The sequence below is a fragment of the Notolepis coatsorum genome (genome assembly GCF_963971535.1).
Source record: "Notolepis coatsorum genome assembly, chromosome: 10".
NCBI classification, from domain to species: domain Eukaryota; kingdom Metazoa; phylum Chordata; class Actinopteri; order Aulopiformes; family Paralepididae; genus Notolepis; species Notolepis coatsorum.
Window position 1 is genome coordinate 6,882,540 of NC_140174.1, and position 21,986 is coordinate 6,904,525.

General features: G+C 43.1%; 1 protein-coding gene across 1 annotated transcript in view; it reads left to right on the forward strand.

Annotated features, from left to right (window-relative positions):
• Positions 1-610, forward strand: part of LOC311235018 (glucose-induced degradation protein 4 homolog) — a 2,854-nt gene extending 2,244 nt beyond the window's left edge. Inside the window, exon 5 of the mRNA XM_084322330.1 lies at positions 453-610. Within this exon, the coding sequence (XP_084178456.1) occupies positions 453-516 (64 nt within the window). The 3' untranslated portion in view covers positions 517-610. The remainder of the gene's footprint in view (positions 1-452) is intronic.
• The last annotated feature ends 21,376 nt before the right edge of the window (positions 611-21,986 follow it).

The window sequence follows — 21,986 nt, forward strand, 5'->3', positions numbered from 1 at the left end:
AGAAGCCCCAGCCAACTAAATCAATTAAATCAACTTTCTTTAATGAATATAACTCATCAGTTTCTTTTAATACTATAATATTAGTGTAGCCTAATCTTTATCTTCAACTGTGAAGAAAACCCCCATTGGTTTAAACAGAATTAATAGGGAAAAAAAAAAATTTGAATGTTGATTAGAATTCGAATGCCAACGTAACGAACGAAGGTTCGAACGTTTGGGCTCAGCCCTAGTGCCTGGGTTTCATTATACATCCGTATGCCATGTCTGTACAGGTATGCGCAGGGTAGATAGTAGTAGAAAGACATAAATATAGGCAATAAAATGTGATCTGAATAAAACTAAACGGTGTAAACAAAGGTCTGTACTCCCTATTGGTTATATATTATAATGTTACACTGCTTACCAACCGCCCTCCCGTCCAACTGTCCGTCCGTCCGTCCGTCCCCATCCAGGTACCAGTCTCTGAACCTCACCCACGTTCCGGAACACAGCGCGGCCGTCTACGAGTTCCGGTGACCCCGGCCGTTGTGGCTCTGTTGGCAGACAAGGACTTGAGGCAGAGGAGAGGAGTGCCTGCAGACGCTACCCAGGGGGAGGGGGGAGGGGGCGGCTAGGAATGGCAGTTTTGGCTTCAGGGGGGGGGGGGGGGGGGAGAAATGGAAACTGTGTTTAATTTTTTTATAAAGTGGATGTGCCTGTCAAAAAAAAAAAACTTGGTCGAGGACGGAAGACGTGGATGATGGATTTAACGGCCGGACAAACGCTCGGATGGACGAAGCGGGTTTGGATCGTCATCAGGACACCGCAGACGGAAGGACGGATGGATGTGTCCCGCAAAGGAAAGGAAAGGAAAGGAGGGGAACGTTCTGCGTTGTCCTGAAAGGCGGTTGACCAACTCCAGTGGCTGAGTGGTTTCTATAGTGTTCTCCTTTTATTTGTTTTAAATGCCTGTTTTTCCCCCCCAAAAGCTCTCTCTCTCTCTCTCTCTCTCTCTCTCTCTCTCTCTCTCTCTCTCTCTCTCTCTCTCTCTCTCTCTCTCTCTCTCTCTCTCTCTCTCTCTTTCTCTCTCTCTCTCTCTCTCTCTCTCTCTCTCTCTCTCTCTCTCTCTCTCTCTCTCTCTCTCTCTCTCTCTCTCTCTCTCTCTCTCTCTCTCTCTCTCTCTCTCTCTCTCTCTCTCTCTCTCTCTCTCTCTCTCTCTCTCTCTCTCTCTCTCTCTCTCTCTCTCTCTCTCTCTCTCTCTCTCTCTCTCTCTCTCTCTCTCTCTCTCTCTCTCTCTCTCTCTCTCTCTCTCTCTCTCTCTCTCTCTCTCCTCTGGTTGGTACAGTCATAGATATATATAGAACACTAGATAGCTTAAGGCGGAGTCACCAGCGTCGCTGAACCGCCGCCATCTTGCCCCAGTCAGCTTGAGTGAGAGGGTGAGTGATCTGCACAGACAAAAATACTCATAACTCGCTGAAATATTGACAGATTTACAAACGGTTTGGTTTATTACAAGCATTATTAACGTGGCTATGATTCAAAGCGGTTTTGTAAAAAAAAACATCTTTGATGTTTATAGCAAACCAACCCGTTTGAAAATCGGTAAAGAATTGAGCAATCTATGGTTATTTAAATAGTACATGCACCATAGACATTAATGTTATCAGTAGCTGAGCTGCCTGGGGCAAGATGGCCGGCCTGCGTCCCTCTCCATTGGCCGGCAGCGCGGGTAAGCTATCTAGTGTTCTATATCTATGGGTACAGTACCTTGGGACACTTTATAAGTACAGTGGGGGGGGGGGGGGGGGGGGGGCGTTCCCTTTCTCTCTCTTTTTGCTACTAGGGATCTTCCTGCTTTGATCTGCTTTGATCCAGCTGACACAGTGTGTGTGTGTGAGCAGCATACACACATTTTTGGACAATGTTTGGACAAGGGCTCCTGCGTGGAGTCTACTAGTAAACGCTGGATCTCTAGAGAGAGTGAGTCAATCTTGAGCGTATGTGTGGAATGAAATCCACTTTATTAAAATAGAAAAGACAAAAAGAAAAAGAAGATCCTTTTAAAGTTTTTTTGAACTGAGTTCAGTATTGGGGGGGGTCTTGAACGCAGGAGCTTTAATGACTTCATTAACTTGAAAGACGGTATTGTCTAAAGCAGGATTGGTTCTCGCTTTGCCTGCAAAGAGGAGATTTTTGCTATTTACCTCTAACTGATGGACACGGAGTGGCTCTTTTTAACGGTCGCAAAGCAAGTGACACGCAAAGAGATCTTTTGCTCTGTGTTGATAAATTGCTTGTGAGATTATTATTATTATTATTACTACTACTACTACTACTACTACTACTACTACTACAAGTGATTGTTGTGGATCTTGTACTATTCGGTTACATTTTTCACACAGATGGAATATATGTTACTAATGCATACAGTCTTCATTTAAAAAAACCCACACAATGCACAATCTCGGCGGTGAATCGAGCCTGCATTTGAAAAGCCTTTCAGTTACTTCTGCAGGCGTGCCCTGTCTCTCCCGGCGGCAGGTCTCAGGTCAGCCACGGCCGTCTCACACGGAGGTATTTGAAAGGGATTTCACGCAGTGTTTCTGACCCCAGGTCTGCACCCTACATTAAACGACAGCTTTTTACTCCTTTTTCTGTCATTCTGAATTCAGTTTTTGTCGTCTTCCTCACCTTTTTATCTCTACAACAACTATGCAACATTGTCAACGCAGCAAAACTCTCCAAGCATCAACCTCGGGTTTTCAGAGACAATATTTTATTCTATCCTTATAGTATATATATATATAAAAAAAAAATGTCTATCTTCATTAAAGGAAATATTTTTGTCGAATTGCCTTTGAAATCACCCCCAGCCTCCGCCTCCTACCTGTCCCCCCCCCCCCCCCCTCTCTACGTGTTCCCCTTTCCCCTTTGATGGTGCCATCTTTTTAAAGCCCATCAGAAATGTATTATAACCGATCAGAAGTGTGTGTGTGTGTATGTTGTGAGAGGAAAGCTGAATTTGACTGACGGATGTGCTTGTGAGGAATGGAGTAAAAACAAAAAAACACCCACCTTTGTGTCTTTCATTTCCATAGAATGACAACGCTGAATGATGCTTGTATGAGTCTGGCGCCAGGCTACCGTAGGCCCACGTCTGATGATTACCTAAAACCAATGCTAAAAATCTCCACTCGTACTCGGCCGTTACAGATACTGCATAGAAACGTACATTTTAGCCCTGTCCCGGTGTAGTGACAGATCCTTCAGGAATGCTCTGATGGAAACGATGAATCTCTGGCAATTCCCTACCTAACACTGCCCTCCAGTGTCTATAACGGTCTCATGCAGTCCTGTAACACTGCCCTCCAGTGTCTATAACGGTCTCATGCAGTCCTGTAACACTGCCCTCCAGTGTCTATAACGGTCTCATGCAGTCCTGTAACACTGCCCTCCAGTGTCTATAACGGTCTCATGCAGTCCTGTAACACTGCCCTCCAGTGGCTATAACTGTCTCATGCAGTCCTGTAACACTGCCCTCCACTGTGGCTATAACTGTCTCATGCAGTCCTGTAACACTGCCCTCCAGTGGCTATAACTGTCTCATGCAGTCCTGTAACACTGCCCTCCACTGTGGCTATAACTGTCTCATGCAGTCCTGTAACACTGCCCTCCAGTGGCTATAACTGTCTCATGCAGTCCTGTAACACTGCCCTCCAGTGGCTATAACTGTCTCATGCAGTCCTGTAACACTGCCCTCCAGTGGCTATAACCGTCTCATGCAGTCCTGTAACACTGCCCTCCAGTGTCAATAACTGTCTCATGCAGTCCTGTAACACTATTCTGCTTGTAGCTACCACTATCCAGGCTTCACCAGTGGTGGTGGTGGGAATGAAAAAGTTAAATTCTCATCTATTACTTTGACAAGATTTTTATTAACTGTTAGTTTCAGCCTGAATTACTACTTGTGTTTTTCTATTAACATTAATGAAGAGGATTGTACAAGTATGTTATCAATGTAGTTGTTGATGACCATCAGGTATGCCGTATCAGGGGTCTAACCCTCGTCATCAACACCGGCTGCTCGACATTTGGCTAGTGGTAGAGACTACTGTTCAGGGCCGGCTGGCCCTAGGCATTTTAGGGGCCCTAGGCATTTTAGGGGCCCTAAGCGATGTGGGCAGCGTTCTCTCTCTTTCTCTCCCTGTGTATATATATATATCCTGTGTGTATACATATGTAGAGACAGTGGTGATTCAACCTCCTACTTAAAAGGGAAGTGAGTAAAGGTGACAGTGAGGGGCTACAAAGGTAGATGCTAGGTCACACAGGGTCATAAGGGCTACAAAGGTAGATGCTAGGTCACACAGGGTCATAAGGGCTACAAAGGTAGATGCTAGGTCACACAGGGTCATAAGGGCTACAAAGGTAGATGCTAGGTCACACAGGGTCATAAGCGTTTTATCGCGTTTTTGGCCGTTTTTGTCCAAGCAGCAAAGCCTCAAGTGGTTATAATTTTCATAATAAACCTGTCCCTAACCTTAACCACTCCCACTAAAATAAGATATGGAATCTGAATATATAAGAGTAAAAGTAAACGGTGTGTATGTCATGTCATGATGAATTGAAAATGGGGGACCCTGATGTAAACGAGACGAAAGTCTTTCTCTGGTCTGCACCCCCTAACAATTGTGTGTATTGAGCCGTACTGTATTGTACCCATTCTGCAATGTTAATAAAGTTTTCAATCAATCAATCAATTCTATTCTAGAACGAAGCGGCTTCAGCTTTGACCGCCTGGATGGACAAACTAGCTGAGATCAGATCCATGACACCATCTGATCAGTTCACAGCCAGAGATGACGATCCGAATGTCTCCTCCTCCTCTGAGTGTAAAGTCTTCAATCAATCAATCAATCAGTACTACTGAGTAATAATGATAATCTGATGCAGTGTTATTTTGTAGTGATAAAGGTATAAAGACGTACTATGATAGTAGGTCATACTGGCCATATATCATGACATTTATGACATAGATATACAGTACTGTTAGATTTGTGACATACAAGATATGCAGATTAAATATACAGTACTGTTAAACAGAGATCCTAACAGAAATATACATACGAGTGGGAGGAAACTGTACAGTGGGAGGGCGGGCTTGGACATTTACGGGGGCCAGTTTCGAATTGCAGCCTCCCGTAGGTGCTCTTTGAGAGCGGATTTGAAGGTGGGTATAGGGATCATTTATAATACTCTCGTTTAATCACTTGTACATTGTATATTGTCACTGCACTTTGCACTATGGATAGATGCCAACTTAATATTTTCGTTGTACTGTACAATCTGATGCCGACCGCCAGATGGCCTCGTGGACTCGGTGAAACGTGAATGTGGGTCGCAATTAAGATTGCAGAATGGGTACAATACAGTACAGCTCAATACACACTTAACCCTTTCACTGCCACACTACCAAACGTTAACCCTTTCGCTGCGACAATACACAGAAGGTTAACCCTTTCACTGCCACACAACAGCCGGTTAACCCTTTTACTGCCGTGAAATGGGATTGATTGATTGAACATTTGATTAAGATTGCAGAATGAGTACAATACAGTACAGCTCAATACACACAATTGTTAACCCTTTCACTGCCGCACTACCAAACGGTTAACCCTTTCACTGCCACACAATTCTCTTCAATGTTCACTTCATCATAACATATGACATACAGATAGACAGTACTGTTACATCTAGACATTTATGACATACCAGATCTACAAATAATAATTATATAATAATAATTGTGTGTATTGAGCTGTATTGTACCCATTCTGCAATCTGTTCATTAAAGTTTTCAATCAATCAATTCAATCATATACAGTACTGTTAAATGTGTGACATACACAAGATATGCAAATATTGTCCGTTACATAGATGGAGAGACTAATGAACTAAGTATCAGTCTTCGCCTCAGACATAAAATCAGTTTTTCACATTGGATCTAACATCCCAACAGGCCACCTTGTTTATGTCTCAGCTGGCCATTGTTGTTGTTCAGCGATCCGATCCAGAGAGCAATCCAGTCGGTAAATGTTCCTTAATCCAATGTCAATGAGTGACTGACGGACGGTCATACACATTTAATGCACCAACAGTTGGTACAAATAAAACTCTTAAAAATGAAGTCTCGACGGAGCTAACAGAACGGCGGCCGGTCTTAGCAGCGCCATCTTGGGTAACCTCAGTGTCTTACGAGTTGAAATAAAGGTTTGAAATTAAACTGTTTGTAAAAAAATAGGCCATATTGTGCTTTTTACATTTTTCCCTCGCCTTTTTTTTTATCCACTTTTTCTCCCCTTTTCTATTTTTCTCCCATCCCAATTCCATTGTGTCAATTCTCCCCTCCCCTGACTTGAACGTTGCTCGCATATGCCCCCCACTGGTCGGTTGTAGGGAGGATAGAAGCCTTGCATCACGTGTTCCCTCCGGTACACGAGGAGGCAGCCTGTCACATCTTTTCACCTGCCAGCGCGGACTCTCATTGGCGAGGAGTAACGTGTGGGAGGCTCACACTACCCCCGCTACTTCCTGTCTCTGCTGTACAGGCATCCCCCAACCGACCTGTAGGAGTCGCTGTCCACAACGTCGAGATTACCACCCATCGACTTCCACCCGCTGACTCTGCCAATTGAGCCAGTATGACGGCCGGCCCAAGCCGGAGGCAACGCCGACATGGGTGGCGCAGCGCAATGTCCGCTGCGCCACCCAGCCGCCCTCCAATGCATACATTTTTTATAATATAATAATAAATAATAACAACTATCTATATAGCACCCTTCACAAATGGACCGCAGCCAAAAGTGCCCCACAGCAAGTAGCACAAAATGAACATAGGCATACAATCAGAATACAGTCGACAGAATAAAAACAATGTATGAAATGCAGACATAAGAATAGGTATAAAAGACAATAAAAGTAGTGCAACGTAGAACGTGCAGACATAGGAATAGGCATAAAATAAGTACATTAAGTACAGTGTTGCTCGAAGGCATGTGAACCCCCTCCCCCCCCCCGGAACAGCCAGTCCCCCAAACATCCCACACATCAATCCCCACCACATCCCCATCCAAGACCCCCCCCCATGATAAAACATGTCATGACAAGACCCCCCCCCCCTGATAAAACATGTCATGACAAGACCCCCCCCCCCCCTGATAAAACATGTCATGACAAGACCCCCCCCTGATAAAACATGTCATGACAAGACACCCCCCTGATAAAACATGTCATGACAAGACACCCCCCCCCATGATAAAACATGTCATGACAAGACACCCCCCCCCATGATAAAACATGTCATGACAAGACACCCCCCCCCTGATAAAACATGTCATGACAAGACACCCCCCTGATAAAACACATGACAAGACACCCCCCCTGATAAAACATGTCATGACAAGACACCCCCCCTGATAAAACATGTCATGACAAGACACCCCCCCTGATAAAACATGTCATGACAAGACACACCCCCCTGATAAAACATGTCATGACCGAAGGAAAACACAAACAGCCCGCGCGCCACTCACACCGCCATGCCACCCCTGTGGGCCGCTCCATCTCCCCCAGCCCCGGCGACCTCGCCACCACGAGGAAACAAGCGAACCCCACTCCCAAACTCCAGGGAGGAGTGACAGGCCACGCGCCCCAGGACCTGCAGCCACGCCAAAGGCAACGACTCCAAACACTCAAGAGTTTGTCATACCAGGAAAACACATGACAACTCATTCTTTCAACTTTTAAACAGATAGGCAATTACGTCTGTGAGTGCAGTAAGTAGGAGGACAGGAGAGGCTCATGATGATGATTTAAGACAAGTTGAGAGGATGAAGAAAGTGAAAACACCATCTTACACGTCACACCTGCCAACACCTGGAATGCCATCCAACTGACTCTGAAGCTAAAGATTCTTCCTTGTTTTGCTGCATTTAAAGGTATGATCTCCGACCACTGCTTTATTGTTTGTTCTTAATTGTGCATATAGGTATGAAATAGCTGGTAAACTGTGTATTGTTTTCTAAGCTTGTCATTGCTGTAAATGATGGTAACCGATCAGTGTCTTACGAGTTGAAATAAAGGTTTGAAATTAAACAGTTGGTTTGTAAAAAAAAGTAGGCCATATTATGCTTTTTACATTTTTCCCTCACCTTTAGTGTGTTATATAGCTGGAGGTACATGTAGAACATCTGCAGAGTTTCAACATCCAAAGTCCACACCAAAGGGAGTTATTCTCTCCGACAGGAATCACTGATCTGCTTGAGATCCCTCGTTTATAGACCTGTTCGCTGTATATGTCAGACTCCGTGTGCGCGCGCATCACCGGGGCAGAAAGGAGCGTAATCCTGGTCAGAACAACGTGGCAGACTACAATATATTTGCATCTGTTCAAGCTGCTGCGGTCAGGCAAGCGCCTCCGCATATACGCAACAAGAACAGAGAGACTAAGGCTCAGCTTCTTCCCTCAGGCCATCAGAACACTGATCTCTCCACACAAAAGCACACATGAACACACACATACACACACACACACAACACAATATTCTGCACTCGCTCACACACAAACGCACCATAGGTCACTTTAAACACACAAGAAAAGGACACTTTAAAGGAAGAGGAAAAAGGGCATTTTAAGAAAATAACTTGTTGTGATTATTGCATAGTATAGCTAGTTAGTAACAGCAAGTATAGCATAGGGACATAGAAGTAAAAACTGTATATTGTATAGGAGTGTATACATAGGAACCAGTGCCTTTAAGTGATTTATTAACATGTCTATTTGATCATGTCTATTCTACTTATTTTATTACTATTTACTATTATTACTATTGTATTTTTGCACAATCGTAGTGGGCATGGCCAACCGCATTTCACTGTATGCCCTGGTATGTATGTGATGAATAAACTCTTGAATCCTGAATCTACAAATAAAGACTTCTTCTCCTTCTACTGTAGATGTGGAAAAGATGTTCAAGATATAATCTGCAAATAGTCCCGCCAGGTTCACGGTTCCCGGTCCGATTCCCGGCAGTGTGTCGACACAAACCCCTAACTGCTCCCAATGATCAGTATTTATTGCCTATATTTATGTCTTCTACTATTACCATGCCCATACCTGTACCCCCCACCCTCCCCATGCTACCGTGAGGCCTGAATTTCCCCATGGGGATCAATATAGGAATATCTTATCTTATCTTAAAATGATCAGCCCACACAAGATACAAGACCACAACACCTTTAACCATCTCTGTCTAAGCACTCTTGAGCAAGGCACTGAACCCGCGCTGCACTGCGGGTTACTCTGCTCTGACCTCTTATGAAATGCATTTGTGTGGGGGGACTGTGTGTACTGTATGTGTAACTAGGAGGGATAATGTGAAAAGACACATTTAAATTGCCTTGTGTACATTGACAATAAAGTAAGATGCTTCTGTAACGGAGGTCCGTGAGTATATCCACAGTCACAGAAACAGGTGTGTTGAGAAGTGACTGTGGCAGTAAGCGGGCTGCGAGTTAAACTCACTTCCTTATAATAACAGGGTTAATAGACGCATAGGTACGGTACCCAGAGGTGAATTCACTTCTTAGTGCAGCGGTCTATGTCGTCACCCCAGTTCGACTCTCCCTCGGGACATCAGCATTTAATACACAACGCAGAGGAGTCCGATACGATCTGTCACACTTCTTCTATAATACAATGACTGTGAAGCTGAACGTCCATGTACGAGTTGACCCACACCATCCTAGGACAAAGTTCTGGCAGTGTCATTTCTGTAAGCTGCCACTAGGGGCACTGCAGCTAACCGTGAGTGAGTTACTGATTTGAGTGAGTGAGTGAGTTAGTGACATATAGTTATATTTCTACTGGCTCGCGTCTCGCTTCGCCTACGGGATGTCCTCTGCGTGAACTCAAGAAGGGGTCGTTCATATGGACTCTTCTCGTGAACAAGGTAAACATGACCCCATTTGAAGGAAGCATAGACAAATTACTGGTAAACTACTGGGGTCAACCGTAAAATGGAAAATAACATCCATTCCATACCATAAATACTGCCCGAGGAAGAGCTATCAGTTTGAAATATGGTTGAGTGTGTTACTAGGTAACTAGGGCACATGAAAAGCATTCTTGCATTTGTGGAAGTTTTCCTCCTGAGGCCTCTGTTCACACCACCCTCCTCCTCCCCTTCCTCTCCCCTCACACCCTATAGGGAGGTGTAGTCTGACGTCACTTTGGACCAACAGATAACGTTATCGTTACATCCAAACAGCCTGTTTGAAAATACTAGAATCCAACATAGTCTGGTGAAAACGTTTGTGGTCCTGGCCGCGTGAATATTAAAGGCAACCAACTTGTGTTCAGCTTTTTGTTCAGCGTTTCTCTGATTGGCCACACGGCCATGTGACCGCCCTAGCACACGCCCTTATTCGCGCTGTGTGTTGTTAAGCGGCAGAGAGAGACGCGGCAGAGAGTGAATCATGCTTTTCTGCTGCCAGTAAGAAGACCATTGTACAATAATCCACAATTATGTCTGTATTTGATTATGGTGAAATTATGTACATGCATGCCTCTCCCTCTGAAAGCCCATCCACGCTGTGTATCATAGAGCACTGGGTTTTATCACTGGAGATACATTTCTCACTCACCATTGTATTTTATATGAAAATAATTGTAAGTAGGTGAATTCTACACATCTGACAACGCCATCTGACAATATCATAATGATGTGTTTTCTATATTATATCCACAATCATTCATCTAAAAAATGTTATGGGCGTAAATACATGTTAAGATATTCAAAATCGTCACAGCAGTATAGTTTGTTTATACTTCAGAAGTGATGTACAGTGACGAGTGAATCTGGTAGTTGGTTGTTAAAAACGCGAAATAACATAATAACGTTACAGCGTACAGTTTCTAGTTCAGTCAGCAGCCTCCACTGATGTTATGACGTTACGAAATAACATTATACATTATGCTCCGCGCTTCAATTATACATTATGCTCCGCGCTTCATTCATTCATTTCATAATCAGTCAGCAGCCTGCGTCCTCCACTGATGTTATGACGTTACAAACGCAGCGAAATAACATTATACATTATGCTCCGTGCTTCATTAATTCATTTCATAATCAGTCAGCAGCCTGCGTCCTCCACTGATGTTATGACGTTACAAACGCCGCGAAATAACATTATACATTATGCTCCGTGCTTCATTCATTAATTTCATAATCAGTCAGCAGCATGCGTCCTCCACTGATGCAGCCTCCACTGATGGATTTCATTTGGGACCGCTGCCGCTTCCTCCACTGATGCAGCCTCCACTGATGGATTTCATTTGGGACCGCTGCCGCTTCCTCCACTGATGGATTTCATTTGGGACCGCTGCCGCTTGCCTGCCGCGTTCGCGGCAAAAGGGGGCGGGGGGTCGTGGCCAATCAGAGAAAAGCTGAACACAAGTTGGTTGCCTTTAATATTCACGCATCCTGGCCAATAAGAGAGACGAGGCATTCCAGGCAAAACATCTAGAGGACAACAGTTTGATTTGGAGCAATTGGGTGGCCAATAAAAACAGCCCCATGTTTCACTACTGGACCAATGTCCTTGAAGCAATCAAGAAAGTTCTTATCTTCATCAGATCCTTTTGGGAGGCCAACTTCATCATGATGATCAGTGCACTTGAGCAGCTCATTCCTCTTTACTTTGCCAGATGGACATCAGTGTTTCTTCAGGATCTCAAAGAGCTAAAATGGAGACACCCAGAGTTGTTCAAGGAATTTCTATCTGGCTCTTTCGCAGTAAACACCAGAGGTAACCGATTTTCAAAGATTGCATGTGATCAAAAGCAGGAGCATAATATAAAGGTCATCAAGTCTGACACTGTATACGTCGATATCATCAATCGGGAAGATCAGGAATTCTTCAGGAAACTCTAACTTGTCCTACCCGAAATCCAGCGCTACCTAGCTGAGGTCGAAGGTCAAGATCTAGCACACGGACACAAAGAAATGCTGGACTCCTTCAAGGAAACGTTTTCAAGCCACACTCTCAAGGTGTACCAGGGGACCCTTACCAACCCCTTCAAACAAGCTCAGTTCATGAGGTTGAACTCATCCATTCCCTTCCCAGATGTGGTAACTAAAGATGCCAGCCTTGTTTTTACAGTTGGCAAAACACAGCATGACCAGTTTGTGCAGGAGCGATTTGTATATTATGCTCAGAAGGATGTTAGTGCGAAAATCTCCCAAAATGCCCTGAAACTCCCAAGTTCAGGTGCAAAAGTCCAGCTTGACTTTTCCGCAGGAGACACATTGTCTCAGGTAAACAGGGGTGTGTAGCTGCAGATCTATTAAATACACCCTGCAATCAAGCCACCTAAAGGAACCTTTGTAAAGCTGAAGGAGGCCTGCAGATCAAGAGAAGAAGAGACAAGGAGGTTCCTTGGTGGTGAATTCACAGGTAAATCTAGTTGATATAATTTCAATGTTATTCAATGTTTTAGACGCAGTCAACTTTCGTCTTACCCGATTCTCGATACAGTGACGTTCAATTATTCATTTTATAAGTGAATTGATTTGCTAATTTAGTTTTGGTAAAACTATTCATTTCAATCACAGGTTTACCAGAAGCCCTGTCAACAAAGGATGGAGACATTTATCACAGCCAAAAGTCTCAAATCCTGAAGGACATCGGAGTACAAGTTCAATCTACAGCCACAGAGGGACTTGTGATAGATCTATCTGTGCAAGTACGAATCCTGGCGAAGTCTCTCACCAAAGGCATGACATTCTGGGACTTTGTCATCAAGGTGTTGAACAGCATTGCCAAGATTGGTCATGAGAAGGGAGCAAATCGTATTGACATTGTGGCTGACCTCTACTAGACTATGAACATTAAGACTGCAACTAGGAATAATCGGGGGTCAGCAGGTAGTTCACAGATGGCCTTCAGCGAGAATGACACTGTGCCGGAATCTAAGCAATTCTTTGAAGGGTTTCTGTCTAATCAAGACAACAAGGTAGCCCTGAATTTCATGTTTGCCAGGATTGCTAAGGAACATGCATGGAACTGGAGCAAGGAGTTCAGCATCACCTATGGCAGGAAGATCCTTGCAAACTTTGGCGACAACAGCTGTCAGGAGGCTGACAGAGGCTGACAACCGCATCATTTGCCATGTGATGGACATGCTAAACAAGGGGATCAAGTCAGTTACGGTTAGAACAGTCGACTCCGATGTAGTTGTCATCCTACTAGGGTTCACTACAAACTAGATACGATTTGGAGAAAGGATATCCCTGAGTTCGATATAGATTTTGATTGGGATGCAGTCTGGGAAAATATTCGGCTATCATCACGCAACCCAGATCACCAACAGATTCATGAAAATGTTGTTCATAGGACTTATTTGACCCCCAGGCGATTGAACCTAATGGGTCTCAGACCTGACTCTCGATGTACCTAATGTCCAAACGGTGCCATTGGAACATATATGCATATGTACTGGGAGTGCCCTCCTGTTGAGATCTTCTGGGAAAATGTTACCTCTCAGCTATCAGAGATTTTCTCTTTGACCATACCGACCTTGCCTTCTGTATTATTGTTAAATTATGTTTCTCAATTGCCGACCTCTGTACATGTAAAGAGACTCATTTTGGCGGGCCTTGCGGCTAAGTTATGTCCGAAGGTATGGATTCTCACCTATCGCAATCTGGTTGGCTGCGGTGGAAAAGTTAAAAGAACGCATATGACTTTAGAATTCGATTATTGAATAGGGTATTATATGAATGTCTCATGTTGGGGTCCTGGGGTGGGGGCGGGTGGGGGGACGAACGAGCGAGTGTTCATGTATGTTGGTGGTTTTTGTTTTTGTTTTATTTATTATTTTTCATTCTCTGGTGTCCTATGTATATTTTCTGATCCCCTTCTAATCTGGGTCTGGTGGTCGTGGACTCGGACTGGGGGGGGGCGTGGTTCGGGGTCTCTGCGGGTCGAGGCATTAAAGAGGCGTGATGCTTTGGCTCGCGGGGGCACCGGACTCCGGGTCCTCCGGGGTTGTGGCTCGCGGATGCCGGGTCTGGGCCCTGTTTCTTGTACCTGGATAACTGAGTTAGCCGGATAACTTTAACTGGATAACTGGGTTAGCCGGACTTTCCGGTTTCATGTACGTGGATTTTCCAAATCACCATGACAACATATCCAAAAGTTTGAGCCTGGTCGAAAGCAGAGTTCAAGTTCAACTTAGCCTGAACCATCGCCACGCCCCCGCAAAGAAGTGACGGCCCGTTTCCTGAAACTATTCCCACAGTCTACGATCTGCATTATACCATTCTGAATTACGTTCTTGTGCTCCATTCTTCCAGAGGGGGCTTTTGAAATGTAAAATAGACCCAAAATGCTGATACTAAATTCACTTTGTCCTAAATAATGCACGTTATATATACCGTGGCGACGGTGGCGCTCGCTCGTGCGATGTACACATTATGTGGTTATTTTAATTGTAACTGGGATTAAGATGTCTGATGAGATGCGCTGTTTGACGGATTTGAGAAATTGAATGAGCCGTTGACGTCACATTAATGAATGAGGATAAAGAGATAAACTTCATTCATAACAAAGGATATTCTAAACACGGGTCTCTCGTTCATTAATGTATAAACAATGAATTTATCCCATCTGGCACAGTGGTCCAGCGGTAGTGCTCAAGCCTGCCAACCCAGCGACCGCGGTTCAAAACCCGGTCTTTCCAATATGATTTTTTTGAATATAATATTAATGATTATACGCCAAAGTAGCCTGGTTTTAAGTTAAAATATTATAAATCTACATGCATTGAGGATGTCATTCTTTATATAGCTCTCAACGTGCACCAAATTGAATTATTCCTATATTGCAAAAAGAAGGAGACGACTAGGGTCTTGAACCCCGGTCGTCTGTGTGAAAGTCAAAAGAACAACCCGTTAGACCACATTGGAGATAAGTTAAAGATTGACTATACATCAATCAATGGGTAAGAGAGCCGTATCGTAATTCTGTATAACAGTTAACTAATTATTTTCGCTAGCAAGATCTCATTTGATTATTCAATCCAGCAGGCAAGTTTAAAGAAATATAATCTGATTGATTGAGGTAATGAGGGACTTAAAATTAGCCTATAGATAACGCATTTAACTTGTCGGCGAGGCGATTGAGCCGTACTGCAATATGTTAATAAAGTTTTAAATCAATTAATCAATCAATGCCGCTAGAGAATCAGGATTTCTGCGATCGACACCTGCTGTCTTCTCAGCTGAGGCGGGCGCACGCACTGATCCTGAGAATCAAGTCTGGCTTGAATTAACGAGACTGAATCCACCTTCTTGGAACAGGAAAATCCCGGCTTCAAACATCGGGTTAACTGAAGCTGGATAATGACATCTTGATCGACTTAGTTGAACCACGTACAAGAAACAGGGCCCTGGAGATGGAGGGGACTCAGGAGGCTCATTATAGTCCATGTATCTATTTTTCTTTTATAATTGTCTCTTATTTTAAGTCTATTGGAATATTTTATTTTTATATTATGTCTTGTCATTATTATTATTGTTGTCAATGTAATGTGATTTGTGTTATGTTATGTAAAAAAAAAGAAACTGAATAAAAGAAAATAGACAATAATAAAAAGAGTAAGATAGAATAGACAGAGTAAAATAGTGTAATAGTGCAGTGCAATAAGTAGTAGAATAGAATAGACATGAAATTAGCACATAAAGTGCAGACATATAAAATCATTTTTTTTTTACAGTGAATCAAATGGAGAACCTCTGGATTACCAGACGACTGATCTACCTGCTGAGCTACTGTATATATGTATATGTATGTAAATATCCCTGAGCCACATAGAGTGAGCTGGAGGAGTGGGTGACTTCCAATGCAGTAAGATGAGACGTCTAGCCAGGAGAGTAACAAATGCCACCAGGTCAGCTTCATATCGTGGCAGAGACAGGGTAGTAGGGGAGACACCAAAGCAAGTGAGTTATCCTTTGTGCTCTTAGTTGTTCTGATTGTCTGATGTTTCTGTATTTATGAACGCACTATGACACTTGTGAATGTAACATCTCGACGACACTGTAAATGAGTTTAACTACTCAGTGTATTTATTTATCGAGTATAAATAGAGATTGAATGAAAGTCTATACTGTTCAGTTAAACTGGTGGCCTAAGTCTATACTGTTCAATAGACCTAATGGCCTAAGTCTATACTGTTCAGTAAAACTAATGTTCTAAGTCTACTGTTCAATATACTGTACCTAATGTTCTAAGTCTACTGTTCAATAGACCTAATGGCCTAAGTCTACTGTTCAATAGACCTAATGTTTTAAATCTATACTGTTCAATAGACCTAATGTTCTAAGTGTAATAGGGTGGATTATCCCTACTTAGGCTGAGGTTAGACTAGTGTATTCCTGGCGTTTTTTTATACGTTTTTGACGACGTATCATGTCCTATCTACACAGAAACGCGTTTTTTGGCGTTTTTTTGTGGATACGGCTGAAACGCAAAATTGTGTTTGCGTTTGGAGATACGCAAAAAAAACGCCAGGAATACAGCGTGTAGTCAGCACGGAGCAGTTGTTGCGAAAACGCCCATGCGCAGTAGATACCATCTGCGTGCCCTTCCGGTGACAGCAGAGTGTGTGTGTGTGTGTGTTTGGGACAGAGCTCCGTGTCCCAAATAGCTTCAGCTACCATTGTCAAGTTATTGTTATAAGGACCCCAGTCCAAGCTACAACAGTCTGCATTCCCTTAACAATTGTTTGTATTGAGCCGTATTGTATTGTACCCATATGCAATATGTTAAATAAAGTTTACATCCATTCATTCTGCTAGCATTACCGATTGCATGAACTGGCTAACGTGAGCTATCAGGATTCAGACCCTGTTAGCTCAGAGTTCCTCTTTCAACTTAACAAGCATTAAACAAAATGGCCCAGTCATCTATTCACCTTTGTTTAATACACACAGCGTTGTCTCTAATGTTATCTAACTACTGATAGCTCGCGATATCATCAGTTTCGTGCTGGCTAAGTAGCGTGAGCTAACGTTAGCTTCTAGCCACAATGCTATAGTTATAATGGCATACTCCATTGACGTTAGCATGCAGCTAACAATGCTACCGATCGTTTTTAGACTAAACTATCTGCTCTTGGTGGTCACTTGTGTTGATGTTAGTTTTGTTTCATCAACAAATGACAGGCAGAACACACAGTGAATGTATCCGTTTTGTTTATTGCACTTTTATTAGGCTTTGCTGAAAAAAGAATTGCTGCATTGAGTGAGCAAGCAAGATGGTGGCGCGGCATAGGCGCCTGCCTTATTGACATTTCTTTGCTGGAGCTTCCACCAGGAAGTGTATTGGCACATTCGTTCTGATTGGTTGAAATTGCCTTCATGTTTGCCACCTACTGCCACCTACTGCTTTGGCAGTGTACTACATCAGTGTGCTTGGCTGACAAAAACGAAAAAAAAACGAAAGTGTGACTCGAGGCGCATGACGTCGCGGCGATACGCGGCGATGCGTATAAGAAAACAATACGAAGATGATACGAAAGGTGTAACCTCAGCCTTAGTGAGGGTGAATTTATAACCAGCTCCCCCTGGCGATAGTCCTCTGCCAGGTCTCACTGAGTCCAGAGCAAAGCGACTGAGTCCCAGAGCAAAACGAGTCACAAAGCAAAATTACACAACAATATGAATGACAGTCAGACACATTCACGTGTCTACATAAGTCTATACTGTTCAATAGACCTAATGATATAAGTCTATACTGTTCAATAGACCTAATGTTCTAAGTCTATACTGTTCAATAGACCTAATGTTCTAAGTCTGTTAGGTTTTGTAAACAACCCCAACAGCACGACACAGACAGGTAGTTCAGAGTTAGCCAAAAACGACGGGCGTATTTATTTTCACAAAAAACAGAAATGTGCAGCAGCTCTGCAGCCCTGTCTTTAGCAGAGTCTACTCTGCGGTTCTGCGGCTCTGCAGCGCTGTCCTTAGCAGAGTTTACTCTGCGGTTCTGCGGCTCTGCAGCGCTGTCCTTAGCAGAGTCTACTCTGCGGTTCTGCAGCGCTGCAGCCTTAGGTTATCCCAACTTGCGGGGAAAAGGAAACGGAGAATCTCATTAGTCCCAGAACGCAGAAAATACAGGGCAGAGTCCAGTAACCAAACAAATCTACACTTCTTCAGTGTTGTAGGAAACACACAAAAAACGGAAACCAAGGCGGAGAGTCCAGGACAGAACGAGGATTGCAGTTCATGGAAAAATAGTCCTCCAAATGAACTCACCCAAAGCAAAGTCGAAGTGGTTAATGAGGCACGGGTCCACGGGTCCACGGAGGCAGAGAGAGAAACACAGCAGCAACTTCCAAGGGGCGCACTGGAGAAACAACGAGAGGGAACAGCAAGCAGTAGAGCTGGTGGTGACAAAACGACCCGACACAGAATGATCAGCAAACCGAGTATAAGAGTGCTCCCGCCGAGCTGATTGGAAACTCCTCTCAGGTGCATGATGGTAATTGGCACTGAGAAGCGTGCAGTACTAGGCCAGCCCTCACTAAGTCTACTGTTCAATAGACCTAATGGCCTGCTAAGTCTATACTGTTCATTTTAATGCTTGTCCAACCTCCTCCTGAGTCCTGCCAAGTTATTGAATGAGAAATCCATTTAGTAGCTCGAACAGGCTTTTGAGTTTCGTAGTACATTCGTAGTACATTCAAATAGTACTTAGAGCCTTAGATATAGATACTTATATATTTATATACAAGCTACAAACCCTTATTAGAGTTTTGAGAAGAACTCAGGTGTACAGTACAAGCTACAAACGGTTATTAGAGTTTTGAGAACTCAGGTGTACAGTACAAGCACATGTTTATGTTTATTAAAGGATCCACATTAGAGACACATGATGAAAGAGCCTCTAGGCTTCCTGGGGTCCTGCACAAAACAAATACAATACAAATGTACAACAAAAAATACGAATAAAAACAAAACACATAAATTAGAAATTAATACAAATTCACATTATAAAATCTAACATTCCAGTCAAAAAAAAAAAGATAAAATACACAGATAAGTTACATACTTGACATGTTTGCAAGATATCTCTTAATATATTTTTTTAAAGTAATTTTATTATGTATTGTGGTTTGTGGATGAGATGTTTTTCGGCAGAGAATTCCAGAGTACTATTGACCTATATATATGCTAGTGAGTTTGAGAACATTTTATTTTGGTGCTGTTTTTGTTCTGATGTTACCAGAAGCTGTTGTAACAATGTTCAGAAGTAATTTGTTTTGATTGTGATTTCATTGTGACTGCCGTCGTGCTGTCACTGAAATAAAGATGTTTGGAAAGTCATAAATGGTCATTTTCATCTAAAGGAGTACAGAATTAAGGAACTGGTGTGATCTGAAAAGTCAGTGTAGTACTAGTAGTAAGGTTACACATCGTCTCCCTCTTGTGGTAAGCCTACGGTACTTCATAGTGCTGGTAGTATTAGTGTGCTATTCAATTTATGTGGAACCGCGTCTATAGTTCACTGCCATAGCAAGCTACCTTCGTAATAAAAATTATTTAATATTTGACAGCACAGCAATGCAAATGTGACCTGGCATGGCTAAATTTAGTAACTGGTGAATGACAAGAGCTACGTGACTGTCAGGATGGAGGTAGGTGAGTTCCAATTGTTGTAGGCAATCACGGAGATGGAGAAGGTATACTCTTTTTTTTAAACTTTGACCAGTCACCTGGTTCTTTTAGCGTTTATCGCTTTTTCTTCGCATTCCTACTTGGTCAAGTTCGACCGACAGAGCAGGCTGAAAGGGTTCAGATGGGGGGGAAAGACACTCTGGGAAAGGCACGGCTGCCGTCCGGGATTCGAACGCGCTCAGCCCCAGATCCGCGCGAGCGCGGTTGTCCACGGCGCTGAAATAGCACTCGCGGTACGTGGTGAGCTACTGGAGCTCCCCTGGAGAAGGTATACTCTTGAACAGGTTCGACTTTAATAGTAAAGAACACAAAGAGTAATACTAGGATACTATGCCAAGGCAAGGGAAAGAGAGATTAGATAATGGAGCTTAGTGGTGGTCCAGAACTGGAACCGCCCGCGTTATCTCCGAACGCCTATAGTGAAGACCTGACGAATGACAAGCAGAGGAAAGGAATGTTACATAGCCACCAAATACCAACATTCCACACACACCCCGTGACAGCCAATCAGAAGCCAACCCCTAAGTGACAGCACTAAATGACAGGGAAAAACAAGTGACAGCAATCAAGTGACAGATGACAGAGAAGGTGGGTGGTTCCCGACCGTAGTCAAGAACCAGAATCGTAACACGTGACACCGGTCATCGCTGGGCGGTGCTAGCTGGCTAACTAGCTAACGTTAGTTTGTGTCAAAGCGAATTGGCGGTTTGGTATGACCGTCAAGTTATTTATATTTGACATTAGCTATTTATGGGTAGAATATTCTTATTCTAGCTCACTAGATCACTCAGTCACATTAAACTGTCCCCCGTTTATAGATTGCTTGCTAGCTAAGGTAACATAATGTGACTGGTGCATGTAAACAAAACGACACCTCGCTGGACTACTTCCGGGGCGCATTAACAAAACAGGTTGTGAAAATAAATCTAGCCCATGGAATAGTAACTAGCTGTATGTTTACACTTGAAATGTGTATTTTTATTTAGTGTGCATTTTTATTTTGTCACAATATTATTTGGCTTAATTGGCGGCTAGGTGGTGTAGTGGGCAAGGCACTCGCCACCAGTGTGGAGACGCTAGGATTCGCGTGTTCGAATCCAGCTCTCCACATTGTTTTCAGTTTAGCTGGTTGTCCGCAGTAATACACATTGGCCGTATTACGGGGAGGGAAAACTGAAGGGTGGGGATCGAACGTTGTGAACAAGCGACTCCTACAAGTCGGTTGGTGCGCCTGCGCAGTAGAATCAGGAAGTGTCGGGGGCAGCGTGAGCCTCCCACGCGTTACTCCTCGACACTGAGAGATCGAGCTGCGCAGGTGAAAAGATGCGACTGCTGTTACCTCAAGTACCGGAGGGGACTTGTGCTATGTATGACTTAGTCCACATTGCAGCCGGCTTGTGGGAGGCAAGAAACAGCGTTCGTGACAGGGGAGGGTTGAATTGGATGATACGAAATTGGGATGGGAGAAAAATATAGAAAAAATGGGAGAAAAAGTGGATAAAAAAAAATATTATTTGGCTTAATTAAAAACGAAGGTTCGAACGTCCGTTTAATCAGATTAATCACTTTATTCAAATTGAGGGGGCGTGGTCAACATAGACCAATGAAAGAGGATATCCCTACTGATTATGATGTCCTAATAGAACATTCGAGAACATTTGTGTATCTATTCAACAATTCTCTCAGGAGATCTCATTGTGCATCTTGAAACAGGACTGATCAGTCCTCTTCAGACAGATCATGGTGTGATGTCATAATAGAACATTCTAGAACATTTGTATCTATAATATTCAACAATTCTCTCAGAAGATCTCATTGTGCATCTTGAAACAGGACTGAAGGACAGTCCTGACTAATAGACTAAAGAACACATAGACTGAAGCCTGCATTTCTCAAACAAGAAGCCTTGGTTTAGCTGTGGAACGGTGAGTGTCCACATAATACTGAATGTTAATATTAATCAGATTAATCACTTTATTTGAGGATATAAAAAAAAAATCATAATAATAATAATTATTATAATTTTTTTCTTTCTTCTTAATTAAAAATGAAGGTTCGAACGTCCGTTTGATCAGATGAATCACTTTATTCAAATTGAGGATTTAGTTTGAGGATATTAAAAAAAAATATATATATATATATATCATTATTATTATTATTATTATTTTTTTAATTAAAAACGAAGGTTCGAACGTCTGTTCG